The 19,433-nt window shown below is 41.8% G+C and overlaps 1 protein-coding gene across 1 annotated transcript in view; it reads right to left on the bottom strand.

Moving 5' to 3' along the window:
• The window catches only part of SLC9A9 (solute carrier family 9 member A9), a 693,984-nt gene that overhangs the window by 279,949 nt on the left and 394,602 nt on the right, over positions 1 to 19,433 (bottom strand). Inside the window, exons 10-11 of the mRNA XM_066599390.1 lie at positions 15,554 to 15,667; positions 8,539 to 8,650 (exon numbers count right to left, since the gene is read on the bottom strand). Coding sequence (XP_066455487.1) covers positions 8,539 to 8,650; positions 15,554 to 15,667 — 226 coding nt within the window. The remainder of the gene's footprint in view (positions 1 to 8,538; positions 8,651 to 15,553; positions 15,668 to 19,433) is intronic.

The following is a 19,433-nucleotide window of genomic DNA, read 5'->3' as shown; positions in this document are numbered from 1 at the left end:
CATGCCTGTACATGTGTTATGTGTTTGAACAGTGGCTAGTCCAGTGTTTGTGCAGGTGGCCAGATATTAGGTGTGGATAGTCCTGTTCTGTGTATATGGTGTGAACAGCGTCATGTTCTGTATGTTTGTGCAGGTGGCTAGACATGAGGAGTGAACTGTCCTGTTCTATGTGGTTGTGTGTCTGGCATGCTAACCCTAGTGTGTTGCTGCGGGATTTGTGTTCTGTGTGCCGGTCTGTTTTGGTTCCCTGTATTAACCCCTTGAGGGATAGTCAGGGCGGCGGTTCCAGCGCAGGGCTGCTTTTATCAAGGCGATCGCCTTGCTTATTAGGTATGATCCTGCCATTCTCCCTGCAGTTTGGGGTCAGTAGTCTTGCTAGTGTAGGGACCCGCAAGACAACTAGAAGCATTGATCGCGACTTGCGGGCTTAAGTATTTTGGCCAATATATGAACCAATACCTCATACTTTTATAGCTATAACATCTGCTTATGTGTACAGGTATGCATGGTGAGTGTGCATCGTCAGTGGGTTCCTGTTTGCGTCAAGTCTGGGTCCATTTCCTGACTCTGTTCCCAGTGGTTATTAACCCCCCGTGGGTCACGTTAGTGCGGGCCAGGTGCTTATTTGCCCACATGAAAGTAACACAAAAGAATGCTAGTGCCAAATTTCCCACTTGTACGACACAGGAACTTACATTACATAGGGGTGAACTTACATTAGCAATTAGCATTGAATAATTGAGTTCTGACCCCTTCACTTTTCCTATATTAACCAATCACAGCCATTCAATGACATAATTGAATGGCTATGATTGGTAATTCAGCGCCGGCTTTCATAGGCTGATGAAGCTCTGGATTAACCAATCAGAGCATTAGCTTCCTGGAGGCAGGGTATTCAAGCACCACTTCCAGGAAGAACTGCTCTGTCGGCTTGAAGGAGGACCAGAACGCCGACAGTAGGTGAGTATTATTTTTTTAACATGTAGCCTAGCTACGGCTTATCTTCGGGTGGGAGGCCTTATATTTCAAGCCTCCCCCCGAAAATCAGGGTAGGCTGAACCTGAAGGAAGCAGAATGCCAAGAATGTACATAACGTCACAGAAAGAAGAGGTTCGATCCAGCTGGAGGTGAGGTGACCCGGGGAACTGCAGGAGCCAAGAGAATATGGGGGAGGAGATGCGGTACGAAGACTGACAAGGGAGGAGTATTAGGCTCAATGCCCACGGATGGATTATCGCTGCAGAATTCGCGGTCAGACACCCACCCCGAATTCTGCAGCAATATCCATCCATAGACATGCGATGTTAAAAGATTCTCCCCTGCCCACAAGCGAAAATCAACTGCGATTTTTCGCTCGCGGGGGAGAATCGCGGCATGTTCTATTCTGTGCGGAGAATTGCATGGACGGCCTCCATTGCAGTCAATGGAAGCCGTCAATCTCGCGATACTTCTGCAGTGAGCACTGCGGAAGTACTGCGAAAATCCACATCACAGCCCAGTGCGCAGGCGGAATCCGACCCGGCTGTGGGCATAAGGCCTTATACATAATGTAGGGTAACTACAAATGCAGATCAAGTAAACACAATTATTGGATTTAAAACAAAGGTGTTGCATGTTTTTGACTTTCACGGGGAAAATTTGGCTATAATAGCAGATTAGAGGCCTAAGGCTGGCTTCACACGCAGCATTTTTGGGGAAACACACTTGCAAATTTTGATGCAGGTTTTTAAACCAAAGCAAGAAATGGATTAAAAAAGAATTAGAAGGAAGGACTTCTACTTCTTCCTGCTGGATCTATTGCTGGCTTTGGTTCAAAAAATTACCGTTTATTCCGGCGTATAAGACAACCTTTTAACCCCGAAAAATCTGCTCTGCAGTCTCGGTTCGTCTTATACGCCGGGTATACTGTTGTCAAAAAAAAAAAAAAATGAATACTCACCTCCTGCGGCGCTGTTGCAGGCTGTCTCTCCCCCATGCACGCCGGCAGAGCATTGCTTTCTGCAAACAGGGCTTGAAATCCCCGCCTCTAGAAAGCTAATGCTCTGATTGGCTAACTCAGGCGGCGTCAGCCAATGAAAGCTGGCGCTGCGTTAACCAATCACAGCCAATCAATGACATCATTGAATGGCTGTGATTGGCTAACGCAGCACCAGCTTTCATTGGCTGACGCCGCCTAAGTTAGCCAATCAGAGCATTAGCTTTCTGGAGGCGGGGCATTCAAGCCCGCTTGCAGAAAGCAATGCTCTGCCAGCCTGCACGGGGGAGCGAGAGCCTGCAGCAGCGCCACCAGAGGTAAGTATTCTTTTTTTTTTCACACTGTATTCCTGGCATATTAGACGAAAAGTCGGGGGTTGTCTTATACGCCCTGTTGTCCTATATGCCAGAATATACGGTACATCAAAATCTCCAACAAATGCTGTATGTGAAGCCCCCCTAAGGGTTTCCATGCTGTCAATGTAATGTGCAGCTTTTGTGACAATCAAAGGTCATCTGATGACTTGCTGATGATAATTCTCCTCCGTGCCACAAGTGTATTTTTCATGGGCAGTAATACAGATTTTGGTGCAGCAATCTCCCCTACAGCGCAGTGCATAGCAAGAGGTGACCCCTTGCAAAAAGATTTGAGCCCTTCTCTTTGTTTCTTACATTGGGAAAAGTGATGAGAAAGCTAATGCTGCTCTGTAAGTTAATTGTAACTATCGTACTAGTCAGCTGAAATAAGGATCTCTCCGAATTTTGTATTGCTGTGAAATAAAAATCACAACAGAGTGTGTAACAAATATTTCACTTACTTAATTGCCTGTCTTCATTACAGACATCTTGCAAATTGTAATTAGCTAGAACATTAAGATGCAGAAGTAATGTGCTGGCTAGGCTTGAGCTTTCTGGAGGAACTACTACATTTTTGAGATTATGATGCATATTTCACAAGTCTTTCGAGCATAAGTGAATAGAACATTGGGAGAAGACAGTGACACAGTAATGGAATATACAATGCCATGTCTGACCGGTGATAGAAAGTCAAGATGTAGCTTACAGAAATTACACGCCGAGTACAGCAAATCTCTACATATGACAACATTATGCATTTTCAACCTATATATACAATCAACATTGTGCAAACTTCTTTGTCTGATAAACCCCGTAGGGTGTTGCATCGGTCATCGCCGCAGCACCGGTCATTGGTTTTAAAATACTGTATATATGGATCGAATTGACATAGAAGGTCTAGACAGCTGCATATTAAGTTCCCAGGATACCCATCATTTGTGTGTCAGCAGTAGTTACAAGGTATTATATTATAGTTATATAATAGATGTTCATCCATTTATGCAAAATAATCCCCTTTTTGTGACAAGAAGACATTTCAGTAAAACTTTCCATTCTTTGAACAACTATCATTCCTGTGTGAAAGCACATGAGTGATGGTCGGTGGGACGGCTGTTGGAAGCTCATATGCCTAACAGTCGTCTTGTGTAAAGGTATGTTAATGATCCTTTTACATGGGCATATTTGTCCGTAATATTGGTTCAGGTAAGGTGACCAGAGCTCCCAATTTAGGCAGGACCATCCCGCTTTGGGACTCTGTGTCCTGCTTTCCCCAGGGTCCCTAAGCGGGACAGCCTTTTGTCCCACTCTTGGGATGTTGGGTCACAGTGAATGTGATTACCAGTTGGAGTGCTGCGGCTCCCTAGCTGTAAACACTTAGTGGCACTGATATGGGATGCACTGATGGCAGTGTGTGCATCCAGGATCTTCCTCCTCTGACCTCTTATGCTTGGTTCTGCAGGAAGTGCATACACTTCCGTCCACAGCAGAGTTAAGCAGAGAGCAGTGGCACTTTGAAGGAGGTAAGTATATTGGTCTCAGGGGGGCTAATGTGAGGGTCACTATTAATACTAAGGCCGATATAGAGGTCACTATTACTATTGGGGCTACTGTGGGGGTCACTATTACTACAGAGGCCAATATAGTGGGCTCTATTACTACTGAGGCCATTGTGGGGGTCACTATTACTACTGGGGCCAAAGTAGGGGACACTATAACTACTAAGTCCAATGTAAGGGATATTATTACTACTTTGGACGATAAAGGGGACACTATTACTACTGAGGCCAATGTAGGAGGTATTATTACTACTTGGGATGATATAGGGGTCACTATTACTACTTGGGTCAATGTAGGTGACATTATAACTACTGAAACCGATTAAGGGGACACTATTACTACTGAAGCCAATGTAGAGGGCATTATTACTACTTGGGATGATATAGGGGTCACTATTACTACTGGGGCCAATATAGGGGACATTATAACTACTGGGACTAATAAAGGGCATACTATTACTACTAAGGCCAATGTATGGAGACATTATTTCTACTTGGGCCGATAAAGGGGACACTATTACTACTGAGGCCAATGTAGAGGAGATATTATTACTACTTTGGCCGATAAAGGGGGGCTATTACTACTGAGGCCAATGTAGGGGGCATTATAACTACTTGGGTCGAAAAACGGGACACTATTACTACTGAGGCCAAAGTAGCAGGTATTATTACTACTTCGAATGATATAGGGGTCCCTATTACTATTTGGGTCAATATAGGTGACATTATAACTACTAGGACCGATTAAGGAGACACTATTACTACTGAGGCCAATGTATGGTGCATTATTACTACTTGGGATGATATAGGGGTCACTATTACTACTGGGGCCAATATAGGGGACATTATAACTACTAGGGCTAATAAAGGGGATACTATTACTACTAAGGCCAATGTATGGAGACATTATTACTACTTGGGCCGATAAAGGGGACACTATTACTACTGAGGCCAATGTAGAGGAGATATTATTACTACTTTGGCCGATAAAGGGGGGGCTATTACTACTGAGGCCAATGTAGGGGGCATTATTACTACTTGGGTCGAAAAAGGGGACACTATTACTACTGAGGCCAATGTAGGAGGTATTATTGCTACTTGGGGTGATATAGGGGTCACTATTACTACTGTGATCAATATAGGTGAAATATAACTACTGGGACCGATAAAGGGGACACTATTACTGCTGAGGCCAATGTAGGGGACATTATTACTACTTGGGCCATAAAGGTGACGCTATTACTACTGAGGCCAATGTAGGGGGCATTATTACTACTTGGGGCGATATAGGGGTCACTTTTACTACTGGGGCCAATATACGGGACATTAAACCCACTGGGGCTAATAAAGGAGATACTATTACTACTGAGGCCGATGTAGGGGACATTATTATTAGTTGGGCCGATAAAAGGGACACTATTACTACTGAGACCAATGTAGAGGACATTATTACTACTTCGGACGATAAAGGGGACACTATTACTACGGAGGCCAATGTAGGGGACATTATTACTACTTGGGCCAATAAAGGAGACACTATTCTTACTGAGGCCAATGTAGGGGGCATTATTACTATTGGGGCGATATAGGGGTCGCTATTACTACTGAGGCCAATATAGGGGACATTATACCTACTGGGGCTAAAAAAGGGGATACTATTACTACTGAGGCCAATATAGGGGACATTATACCCACTGGGGCTAATAAAGGGGACACTATTACTACTGAGGCCAATGTAGAGGACATTATTACTAGTTGGTCCGATAAAAGGGACACTATTACTACTGAGGCCAATGTAGAGGACATTATTACTACTTTGGACAAAAAGGGGGACACTATTACTACTGAGGCCAATGTAGGGACATTATTACTACTTGGGCCAATAAAGGAGACACTATTACTACTGAGGCCAATGTAGGGGGCATTATTACTATTGGGGCGATATAGGGGTCGCTATTACTACTGGGGCCAATATACGGGACATTATACCCACTGGGGCTAATAAAGGAGATACTATTACTACTGAGGCCGATGTAGGGGACATTATTATTAGTTGGGCCGATAAAAGGGACACTATTACTACTGAGACCAATGTAGAGGACATTATTACTACTTCGGACGATAAAGGGGACACTATTACTACGGAGGCCAATGTAGGGGACATTATTACTACTTGGGCCAATAAAGGAGACACTTTTCTTACTGAGGCCAATGTAGGGGGCATTATTACTATTGGGGCGATATAGGGGTCGCTATTACTACTGAGGCCAATATAGGGGACATTATACCTACTGGGGCTAAAAAAGGGGATACTATTACTACTGAGGCCAATATAGGGGACATTATACCCACTGGGGCTAATAAAGGGGACACTATTACTACTGAGGCCAATGTAGAGGACATTATTACTAGTTGGTCCGATAAAAGGGACACTATTACTACTGAGGCCAATGTAGAGGACATTATTACTACTTTGGACGATAAAGGGGACACTATTACTACTGAGGCCAATGTAGGGGACATTATTACTACTTGGGCCAATAAAGGAGACACTATTACTACTGAGGCCAATGTAGGGGGCATTATTACTATTGGGGCGATATAGGGGTCGCTATTACTTCTGGGGCCAATATAGGGGACATTATACCCACTGGGGCTAATAAAGGGGATACTATTTCTACTGAGGCCAATATAGGGGACGTTATTACTAGTTGGGCCGATAAAAGGGACACACTATTACTACTGAGGCCAATGTAGGGGATATTATTACTACTTGGGCCAATAAAGGAGACACTATTACTACAGAGGCCAATGTAGGGGGCATTATTACTACTTGGGACGATATAGGGGTCACTATTAGTACTGGGGCCAATATAGGGGGCATTATACCTACTGGGGCTAATAAAGGGGATACTATTACTACTGAGGCTAATGTAGGGGACATTATTACTACTTGAGCCAATAAAGGGGACACTATTACTACTGAGACCTACACTATTACTACTGTAAGGGAGGAAAGAGGACATCCGCCTAGCCAGCCAGATCAGCCAAATTCACCAGCCTGATCGGCCATACTCGTTAGCACGCCTGCTGTTTCCTGCCTGTAGAGCTCACAGTTGGATATCTCCATAAGGCACTCGCACGGAGCCTCTGCTTTGTCCTTTGTTTCATTTAATACTGTCTGATTACTTGTAGGACCTGATGGATTACTGGAAATATGAGAAATGGACAATTGTGGTAACATCTGCTGTTATATATTGGCGTTAACCCTGTAAGCCCAGAGGAAGGGCTGTCCTCCAGCCATAGCTCTCCAGAGGTTTCCTCCACAGGGAGTTGTTCCTCTCCGGAGTTTCAGACAATGACTCTTTGTGAGTGCACTATTTTCAGTGTCTTTTTCATAGCAATTATACTGATCTTAAATTGGAGACACTGAATAAATATAGTCATGTGATTGTAATACAATTTGGTCTATTTAACTGAATTAAAGTGTCTGTGTGTTTCTTTCCCAATCTTTGGTTTAGGTGATGCTTGGGACTCGGGATCCATCAAATATTACACAGGGATGAAGCTGGACATCCAGCAGGGAACATTTTATTCAGTGCGGGAAAACAGGATGGAGCAGAGATGACAAGCCCCACCGCACAATTAACAAGTACACTCATCCTTGGATTAAGATAATGGAGGTAATTTTTCAATCAAAATTAAAAGGTGCTTGAGTTTATTAGTATGCTAAAACGGTGAATTGCACTGAATTTATCACATGTGAGATGATAAAATTTGCAGAACTCATTACGCATTTTAGAAACTTCTCTTTCTTAGTTTATGTTAGGAAAAAAGGAGCATGTCGTAAGTACAATGGGGCATTTTATGACTTCTCTTAGACACACTCCATTTTCAGAACTGCCAAGGAAGGCAAATAAGTGTGCAACACATATAATATTTTTGGCCACTCTATGCATTCTACTTTTTTGGCCTAATTTGTGGTGTAATTTGGGTACATTTTGCTTATCTCCCATGCCGTATGACTGCCTGTGACCTACATACTGTACATTGATAAACTGCTCCGTACAGCGACAATACTGTACATATGATGTCAGTCAGTTTGACTAGTCAGGACAATGGAAACACGTTTGCTTCATGAAAATGTTACAACTGATCAAGAACATTGCCCAATTTATGTGTGATATACCATAAGAACTTATTCACGCAGTTGAGTGTGATTTTGCGCAGTAAAAAAACGACAGTTTTTGTGTTTTTAACAAGTGTCATCTGAGTGTAATCAGTTTTTCTTGTACACCGACCATGGGTCCGTCAAAAACATTGCACATGGGAATGCACACATTTATAGTTCTGTCTAAAGTTTTGTCAGTTTCAAACTCAGACAGAACTCCAAAATTAAAATCACCCATGTGAATGGATAGGGTGCTATTACATGAGCCTTACCTGTCTTGGGTAACCATCGCGTCTTACCACTAATACCATGTGGACTTGCAATTACTGCAAGCTGCAAGTCTAGAGGTGGCACTGCAATTAGTGGAAATACATCAGCCTTACCTGTGACAAGTAATGCTCATGCAATAGCATTCTAACATGACTTCCCATCGCCGGGAAAGGACTTCATTCTAGGAATCAAGGACTATGTTGTACTAACCTGAAAACATCATCATGTGTTGAAAGTTCCAGGGAATTCTTCTTTTACGACCCAAATTCAAGAAAAATGTAAGAGGATATATATTACAAGCTCTGGCAACAAAGATTGATATCTGTATATCTTCAATTAAGGAAAAATACACGGGCCACTAAGCATTTCATTCCAACATCACAAATAAAACAATATCCGGAATGACAGTTGTTTGTAAATAAGTACACAGAAGTACAAACCTCATACCACGTATCACAGAATAAAAGGCGACTTCAAAGAAACGCATGTGAGATTTCATTATTATTTATGAAGAATGCATTTTGCAGATGTATGCTGAAGCAGACAGTAGAGAAGTCATTGTGCACTCATACAGAGGGTTTTTTAAAACTTTTGTAAGGGTATAGTGAAAGGCACAAGAAAAGTACAGCCTTTGGCCGCCTGCAGACGACCGGGTCGGATCCGGCTGCGAGAATTCTCGCAGCGGGACCTGTCCCGAGCGCCTGCAGAGAGCACCGCAGACTCACCCACTCCCACAGCTCCGGGTCTTTCATGTGCCGGCGCATGCGCAGACCGGAGCCGGCGGCCGGTGAGCCCCGCACAGAATTAGAGCATGCCGCGGTTTGTTTGCTGCGCGTGATTTCGCGCAGACAAACCGCGGCCGTCTGCATAGGATTGCGTGCTGTAATGCAATCCTATGCAGGCGTCCAGGGGCGGAAATTCTGCAGGGAATCCTGCCGCGGAATTTCCGCCCATCTGTAGGCGGCCTTTGTCAAACAGATCAAGCACCTAGATGAAGTTGTCGCTTTGGTGCAAAATTTGGCATGCACTTACATCTCAGGTAGATATACAAATGATTAGAGTTGTGGCGTGATTAGATAAACGGTCTTGCCAACTGAGGCCCTAAAAGTGGTTCCAATCTTTAAAAGTTTTTTCAGACGCTACTTATATGTAGTGAACCTCTTTTTCTACTTGCCTAGAGCTTGTTGACCACTAGATGCCTCTACAATACAATCAAAGAGATTTTGCACAGGTAACAGAGTTTGAGAGGGGGCGTTCTGACTAGACTGTTAGGAGATGTTGCAACCAATGGATGTGTGAGGGCACACACACACAAGGTGACCTAGCTCAAGATGCCTTGGACAGACCACTAGTAGAGAGGATCATCTGATCATCCAACGGGCACTGACGATGGCAGTGTTGTTGTCTAGAGACCGAGGGGGGAGCGCCTCCATCCTGCCTTTGCTGTGGAGTGGCACACTGCCCCAACTACTAGTGGGATTGTCCTCGGGGGCCATTGCATTCGACAATCAGTCACCCCTAGCAGTGATATGAGGGACAATGACAGCTCAGTGATATGTTCAGGACATCCTGCAGATACATGTGTTCCTCTCATGGCGGCTTCCAAGAAGCATTTTCCAGCCGCATGCACAAAAGTGTCACAGGAATGTCTCCACAACATTGCCACACTTCCGTGGCTGCCCGATCTCCATATTTATCAGCAATATAATATGTATGGGACCATCTGGGACACCTACAAGTTTGCACAATCTGGAGGCTCAATTTCAGCAAAGGTAGAGCGATATGCCACAGAATACCATACAGAACCTATATGTCTCTTCTATCACATCTTACATCCAAGCTAGAGGCGGTACAACAGGGTACTAGCGCCTCCGTGCCCACCCATATCACATCTTACATACAAGCTAGAGGCGGTACAACAGGGTACTAGAGCCTCCATGCCCACCCATATCACATCTTGTATCCAAGCTTGAGGTGGTACAGCAGGGTACTAGAGCCTCCATGCCACCCATATCACATCTTGTATCCAAGCTAGAGGCGGTACAACAGAGTACTAGAGCCTCCATGCCCGCCCGTATCACATCTTGCATCTAAGCTGGAGGCGGTACAACAGGGTACTAGAGCCTGCCTTCAAGGGGTTAGTTTTCTGCAATAAATGATCATTTTGCTCTGATATTATAATCACTTATTTATAGCAATGTTACAATATAGTTTCATTTGATTCCGACAAATACCTCTAGGTACTTGACTTCTTTGACCATAAGCGTAGAAATGAACAAGTCAGTGGTTTACAGGCCATGGACACCTTTGGGAACATTTTATCTTGTTTTTATCTTATGTATTTTTGGCTGAAAAGCCTTTTTGCAATAGGGTTTTATTAAAAACAGTTTGTCTTCCACAGTTTCTGTATATCAGAGTATATTGTATAGCAAGTTGCAGAATGCTGTTTGTTGACTGTCAAATCTGTCTGAGATCTAGACTCGTCGGCCCCCTTTTTTTCTTTCCTATTGATCTTCTAAGCTGTTTTATGACCAAATGAAAGTTTATCAGTGATAACCAAACAATTGTTTGCACAGACGTTCATTCCCAAAACCGCCCAGTGTAAACATGCCAGCAAACAAATGAAAAAGGATCATTTCTTCATTTGTCACTGATTGCAACCTTTAGGTAGATATAAAAATTCCCATTTGTAGGCAGCACATCTTCTCATGTAACTAGAGGATGTGCTGCCAACATTAGAAAACACAAACAGGCACACAAATGATTGTAAGTTATGGCCATTCGCTTCCTGACAATTGTCTAGTGTAAAACGAGAGCTAATTGATTTGCTGTAACACTGGTCAGCGCTTGTTATGGCCAATTTATCTGTCTGCCTAAAAAGACCCTAAGCTTAATGGTCTCCAACCTGGCACGGTTCTCCAGCTGCTGCAAAACTACTACTTAGCTTGCTGTGACATTATCAAGACATTATAGGAGTTGTGGTTTTGCAACAGCTGAAGACCAATAAGTTGAGGCACAGTGGAACATCCGCATAGAGGAACAGTTTTCTGCCAGCATAGTGCCAATTTAGTTTGATCTGAGCAGTTAAGTGATATTAGAGACTAGTAAGGGTTCCAGATGGCGACTAAAATATTCATCAATGCGTCCAAGAATTTATAAATGGCAACAAGAATTTACACTCTTGTCGCCATTTGCAACTGGCTCCACCACTGCGCTACAACTTTAAGAAATTAAACAAATAATAATTTTGAAAAGCTAGTATACAGATATGCAATAAAAGACTTCATAACCATTATATGCACATGTCTGATATATATCTCATATCACATCTTTGCTGCTGTATCAGACAAACAAGGAAAGTCATAGTTTTGCGTCTAACAGGGATTCCTACAACATCGGAAGTAATAAGAGCGGCAAACTGCAAACTCTTGGCCTAGTCTATTCTTTCTCTAATTGATCTTGACATATTTAACCATTTGATCGACTTTCTCATATTTGTGAATACCTTTTTGTTTTCAATATATTACTTTCTCTAAGGATATTAAGCAGCTGACCTTCTCCACAAAGTCTCTAAGTGTCGGAGTTACCTCTTTAAGCCAATATTGTGCCATCAACTTTCTGGCCATATACAATAATATAATCGGGCACTTTCTTTTCTTCCTCTGTCAGAGACAAGTCCGTAACATATCCTGGGATACAGACAATGGAGAGGCTTCCAGGCCAATCTGACATATCATGTCAATAAGATAATTTTGGCCACATTACATGAAAAAAGAGCTGCAGAATATATCTTGAACTACCGTAATTGCATAATGTGCTATCCCGTACCACAATGTTATATAGGAATTCTGGAGTCCTGAACACTCTGTGAAGCGTATAGATATATAATAAGTTGCAGAAAATCCACCCAATGATCCTACTCTATGGGACCTATGTGCCTCTCCACTTTTCTCTCAAAGTAGATGGTAACCACACACTACGCCTGCTCATTAAAAACTGTAGAGTACAGAGTTCATCCTTGCTAATTAGAAGACAGCAACTCTGCCTGAAATGCATGCCTGATCTACAAGTAAGACTGTGAATGTGACAAGTCAAACTTCCCTTGAAGTTGATCAAACTGCTTTAAATTCTCCGTAATCATTAATTGTGTTAGACCCCTCAACTGGGCTCTTCTCCACAGTTTGTAAGCCTCCATTTGATCAAGTTCAGATATCTATGGAACTCCCTAAATAGGAGTGTATGTAGTATACCCCATCACTCCCATCATTTTCCTTACTTTCCACTGGATATTATGTATAAGTAGGTAGGTTGTGGGAAGCACACTTGAATCTATCTGCCTTGATGCTGAAGCTAAGTAGTACAAGTATGGATTAGGAACAGTTCTTGTTCCAAATAAGGTCTCAAAAAGACTATTAAACTTATAAAAGGTCTGTTGTCATACAATAATGGGGAATTATGTAAAAGGTATAGCAATTGTTAGCATCCAGACCATTTTAATTAAAGGGGTTGTCCCGCGGCAGCAAGTGGGTCTATACACTTCTGTATGGCCATATTAATGCACTTTGTAATGTACATTGTGCATTAATTATGAGCCATACAGAAGTTATCAAAAGTTATTCACTTACCTGTTCCGTTGCTGGCGTCCTCGTCTCCATGGTTGCCGTCTAATTTTTGCCGTCTAATGGCCAAATTAGATGCGCTTGCGCAGTCCGGGTCTTCTGCTTTTCTCAATGGGCCTCCGTGTAGCTCCGTGTAGCTCCGCCCCGTCACGTGCCGATTCCAGCCAATCAGGAGACTGGAATCGGCAATGGACCGCACAGAAGCCCTGCGGTCCACCGAGGGAGAAGATGCCGGCGGCCATCTTCAGCACGTAAGTAAGAAGTCACCGGAGCGCGGGGATTCAGGTAAGCGCTGTCCGGTGTTCTTTTTTAACCCCTGCATCGGGGTTGTCTCACGCCGAATGGGGGGGGAAGGGGGTTTGAAAAAAAAAAACAACCCAGTTTCGGCGCGGGACAACCCCTTTAAGTTTAAACACACAATGGTAATTTACCCCACACCTCACATTTTTGCTGCAATTTCAAGAGAAGAGGTGTAATATTTAGAATCTCATAGTCTTTAGAGATCTATACTCCCAAGTATCTAAAGGTGAGAGATACTAGAAGAGGGACTGAAATATAAGTAAGGGCTAACCCCATTTAATTAACATGCATAACCATTGATTTGTCTCAGTTTATTGTGAGGTCAGAAAAGGAACCAAATTCGGTAATATCAATGGCCATCTTTAGGACCACTCCCAAATTTTCTAAAAATAAAAGCATATCAACCCCATTGAAATCCTGATATGCCTTCATGGGCTCATAAGAGTGATTCTATTGTCAGAGAGAACACTATTGCCTCATACCTCTACATAGCAAACATTCTAGCATTAAAATCCTGTTGACCTGAATACAGGCCTTTGGACTAGCATATAGTAATTGTAGCAAATAAATATATTTCAGTCCACATCCTAGTGCCTTTAAAATTGCCTAAAGATATGGCCACTGTATTGGTGGAGTGTACTGTACACTCCAGCAGTGTTTAAGGAATACAGAATTTGATCTTCTGGAATATCATGGAGTAGAAGCAACAGCCAGAACCATTGGCTTGGCCTGTATATAGAGTGCAGGCCCTTTGCAGCCCAGAATTCAAAATTAGCTTTCAGTTTCTCACTAATTATCATCTGTATAAAAAATATGTTCAAATGTGGACTTACCTTTTGACATAAAACCCAGGTGCAATAAGCTCATCGAAAACTACCCTAAGAATGTTCAAATGTTGAGGATCTCAAATCAGGCTACATTCATATAGTATTATTGCCTCCGTCCTTGGTTACTGTCTCGGATTGCATCTGAATCAATGAAAAAGTTATTCAGACGGAACCTTGAACAAAACCATAGATTTAATTAGTCAACTACACTAATCTGTGCTCTAAAAATAACAGAAGCAAACAGAAACTATGTCAAATGGAGACCAAAGGTTTCAAGTTTGTTGACTAATTAAAGTAATTGAATCATAGATTCGTAGAGTTAGAAGGGATCTCCAGGGTCATCTGGTACAACCCCCTGCTCAATGCAGGATTCACTAAATCATCCCAGACAGATATTTGTCCAGCCTTTGTTTGAACACTTCCATTGAAGGAGAACTCACCTCTCGTGGTAACCTGTTCCACTCATTGATCACCCTCACTGTCAGAATTTTTTTTTTCTAATATCTAATCTATATCTCCTCCCTTTCAGTTTCATCCCATTGCTTTTAGTTTTTTATTGTGCAAATGAGAATAGGGCTGATCCCTCTGCACTGTGACAGCCCTTCAGATATTTGTAGACAGCTATTAAGCCTCCTCTCAGCCTTCTCATCTGCAAGCTAAACATTCCCAGATCCTTTAACCATTCCCCATAGGGCATGATTTGCAGACTGCTCACCATCCTGGTGGCTCTTTTCTGAACTTACATTGGGGTGCCCAGAACTGGACACAGTATTCCAGATGAGGTCTGACCAAGGAAGAGTAGAAGGGGATAATGACCTCACGTGATCTAGACTCTATGCTTTTCTTAATACATCCCAGAACTGTTTCTGCCTTTTTTGTTGCTGCATCACACTGTTGACTCATGTTCAGTCTATGATTATTAGTATACTCACGTCTTTTTCACATATGCTGTTGCTTAGCCCAATTCCTTCCATTCTATACACGCTTTTTTCATTTTTCTTTTCCAGTCCTGAGGGTTCCATCTGAGTACCGTTTTTTAGGGATTTAAATGGAACCCAGGGATGGAAACTCTAGACTGAGACAAAAACACTATGTGAATGTAGCTTTAGTTCAACATATCTATAGAAAAAATCTATTGCTAGTGAAAATATTGCTATATAAGTAATGAAGACCATTTACATTTTTCTATAAAGGTAAAATACTTCCCTTCATCACAAAGTATTAAAGACATAATCTCTATTTAATTCCATACACATGTGGTTGAGTTTTAATCAAAGAACAAGCACGTAATATCAAACCTACCGCGGCCCTGGAAAAACATCTGAAAGGAAAACCACACAGGTTTAATTACATTTCAATAAAATGAGCTTTGGATTAACATTGAAACTTGTATTATGTTCTCTGATTTTAATCTCCAGCCTTGACTTTTAGGAGAGCAATATGTGGTCGGCCAATTTGGATTTTGGATAAAAAGGATACAACGGCTCCACATATAAAGAGAGCATTAAAGATGTGGTTCTGAAAGGTAAATAACGCCAGCCCCATGTAACAGAAGATGAAGTTCTCTGCCAGGAAGTTCATGAATTCAAAAAGCTAAAAGTGAGAGAAATCAGAAAGAACAGAATGAGAGTCCTTACATTTATGAGCTTATGAGAACATGAACATAGAGATGACGCCATATTTTGTGCACATGCATCACATGTATGATATGGTGGCTGGACAATCCAATGGGGCGACCCACTCTATAGAGACAGATTCAGCATGCCTAGTGATTAATTTCTTTATAGTGGGCAGAGATCAACTTGTTTGGCTGTTGCATAGTGGTGGATACAGCAATCAGCGAGTGACTACAACAGATCCAAGCCAATCCAAGATGTCAAAATGCCCGTGGCCTACATGGTGGACACATAAGTGGTTAAAGATGAAGTCTACTTTTATTTTCCGCTCATAACAGGATGCAGCAGCACAGATTTCAACAACATTATATCTTGCATTACAGAGGTACGGTGATATGGAAAGCAAGACAATACATAAAAAATGAATGAATATAAATTCTTATTATGTACATACCAAATTAATTACAAGACATCCATATAAATAGCAGTAGCTAAGGAAAAAAATATAAGATACATTTTATATAATTGTTCAAAATTACTTAAAGAGGTATTCCCACCATAAACATTTCAGTCATATCCACAAGAAATGCCATAATATACTAGATAGGTCGGGTCTCACCTATCTTAGATCACATGTCCTGTAAACCCCAATTCTGGAGGGCCTCTTCCCACAGAAGTCAGAAAGAGGTATGGAGAAGTCGAGCAAGCAATGGACACTTCTCAACTGACTACAATAGCAAGAGAGGCCAGAATTAAAGAATATGCAGTTCAAAACCATTAAGCGTGGCTGTACCATGGATATGTTATAAATGTTTATGATGGGAATACTGCTAAAATACAGAAAGACCACCTTATAGGAATATTAGATTTCATGTTACAGCTTTTTCCCATTTTGAAAATCTCATCTGCATTGCTGCTACTATAAATGGTGGCTGATTTTCTGTGCGGTGAAACTGTGTGGCAAATCCTCCCTGTGTGAACATAGCTTTATGAAGAGGAATTTGAATGGCGTGACTATTGCCCATATGCCACTCTATTCACTCTCTATGGGGCTGATGGAGACAGCCGGGTGCGTGTTTATAACAAAAAAGGTATTCAAAAAGCCAAAAACATGTGTATTACAGAATGGTATTCCCATCCATTTAGCAGGTAAGAAAAGAGTGAAATGCGATATAAAGCACCAAACATATGGCATCTCAGTTGATTTAAACACAAAGAATTAAATTAATTAACTAGCAAAATAATTAAACACAATTTTACAGGGCCATAACTGTCCAGGAAAGAATAAGAGGAAGCTTTACATTCCAGCCATAACTCAAGTTTATAAGCCTACCTAAGGACATGAATAAGTTACCTATTGTGCTGTAAAAGTTACTGTAACAATTGTTATCTATGAGGCTTTGTCGCTTCTCCTGCGCAACAAAAGCTAATTCCTTATCTCACCGGAACATACACTTCTCACCAATAACTCCTGCCGTTTAGTAAATGGCTTAATTGTTTCGCTTTCTTGCCATTCTAGGTTTTATTTCCAACTGAGATCATTACTTGCCTTTCATGATCAAAACACAGTCGTCTATTCAATTTATCGAAGAAAACTTATGTATATTCCACCTTACACTTTGAACATGTAGAAAAAGTTGTTCAAAGGCACTCGGAGATTTCACCAACAAAGTGTCCTCAGCAAATAACATAACATGAAATGGGAAAAAAATAGCTGAGCATTTTTCTAGTCATGGACACAACATAGAACATATGCAAGTTACTATATTAAAAGGCAACTTCAAATCTCAATATCATCAAAGAATTTGGGAGTTTATAACAGTCTTGCCCCGCGATCTCTCATGACCTGAATTGACATTGAAGGTGCGTTCATGCAGCACTGGAGATAACACGCTAGCCTGGTCACCCACTACCAGCAATTCAGAAACCATAAAACTTTAACATCCCATATCAGTGGACTAATTAACTATTTACTCCTGTGCCTATCCTGTTCTGTTATTGTTTTAAGTGCAAATTAATCACACCATGTCTATGCCTTTTCATATATATATATATATATATATATATATATATATATATATACACATACATACACACTTCTTCAGATCTAATCCTTTAAGCCTAAAGAAAACCCTAACAAAGTTCAAAAGCTCGCTATACCATCATGTCTTTTAGTTAGCCATTAAAAGGTATCATATCTACAAGATTACTTGGGTTTCTCCTGTTGAGAACAATCACATTTTGCTCTACTGGCTAACACCGTACTAAACTTTTTCTGTCATTCATAAATGAACGACTGCCTGTTCATACAAGCAGATACTGAATGAATTCTCATTCGTTATTCAGTCTGAACATGCATTTACAGTGAATGATAATCTTTCACATTCCCACTGGATGCAGGAATATGAACAATTTATTGGCCCATGTAAAAGGGCCCTAACAAGCACCGCCTTCAGCAATCATACCCATCTAATATCTGCAAAAAAATGAACAACTATTGTTTATACTAAAGGCATAAAAATGCAAAGTTCTAAGCAAATGATTTGATGAAAGTATGTGGGCCCAGCCACCATGTCCAGATGAACCTTGGTGGATAGGTTCCCAGCTCTATAGACACCTCTCTTTGGGCTAAAAAACCCTCCACATGGATTGGAAAACTGGATATCTGGGCCCACATAGTTTGATCAAATTATGATCAAGTATTCAGCAGCCGGGGATTTAAAATCCCCGCCTGCTGAATGAGCTGCCTCTGATTGGTCACAGCCTCACCAATCAGAGGCAGCTCTCACACACACCCATTCATGAATTCAAGAATGGGTGAGTGAGTGCTGCCTCTGATTGGCTCAGCGCAGGGACCAATCAGGGGCAGCTCTCAGCTGAATGACAGCTGCGCTGAGCCAATCAGAGGCAGCACTTACCCATTCATGAATTCATGAATGGGTGTGAGTGAGAGGTGCCTCTGATTGGTGAGGCTGTGACCAATCAGAGGCAGCTAATTCAGCGGGTGGGGATTTTGAATCCCCGGCTGCTGAATACTACTCAGAGCAGTTCAGGAGAACTGCCGGCCAGATGCGGCTGAACTCCGGCTGCAGCGGAAAGGTGAGTATACATTTTTTTTTTTACACATTTTAGGATGATTTTCAGGTAAGGGCTTATATTTTTAAGCCCTTCCCGAAAATTCATACCGCGCTCGCCGGCAGCCCATTGCTTTCAATGGAGCCGGCTGTATTGCCGACTCCATTGAATTCAATGGTCAGTGCTCGTTTAATCGAGATGAGTACCGCATGGTGCTTGTCTCCACTAACGAGCATCTCGAGCACCCTAATACTCGAACGAGCATCAAGCTCGGACGAGTATGCTCGCTCATCTCTAGTTGCTGTCATAGGCTTAGTAGAATGCACTACACAGTAATGCAGTGTACTATCCTAGAGATCAAACTATCACATACTTACGTCCTGTCAAGGGACTAAAAAATAGCGTCAAAGTTCAATAAAGTTTCATTTAAAAAAAAACGTTTAAACCCCCCCCCCCCCCCCAAAAAAAAAACCACCTTCTTTTAGATCAATAAAATACCCCTCTATTTTATTTTAAAGCAACACTTAATATGCCTTACTGCATCTGTAATAACTCACACAATGAAAATATGTTGTTGTTTATATCGCATGGTGAAGAATAATTAAAGTTCTGCCAGAATTGCTATTTTTCTGTAATAAAAGGCATTCCAAATATCACATGTATTTAAA

This window comes from Eleutherodactylus coqui, chromosome 1 (assembly GCF_035609145.1).
Source record: "Eleutherodactylus coqui strain aEleCoq1 chromosome 1, aEleCoq1.hap1, whole genome shotgun sequence".
Classification (NCBI taxonomy): Eukaryota; Metazoa; Chordata; class Amphibia; order Anura; family Eleutherodactylidae; genus Eleutherodactylus; species Eleutherodactylus coqui.
This window is presented reverse-complemented; position numbering and strand designations above follow the sequence as displayed.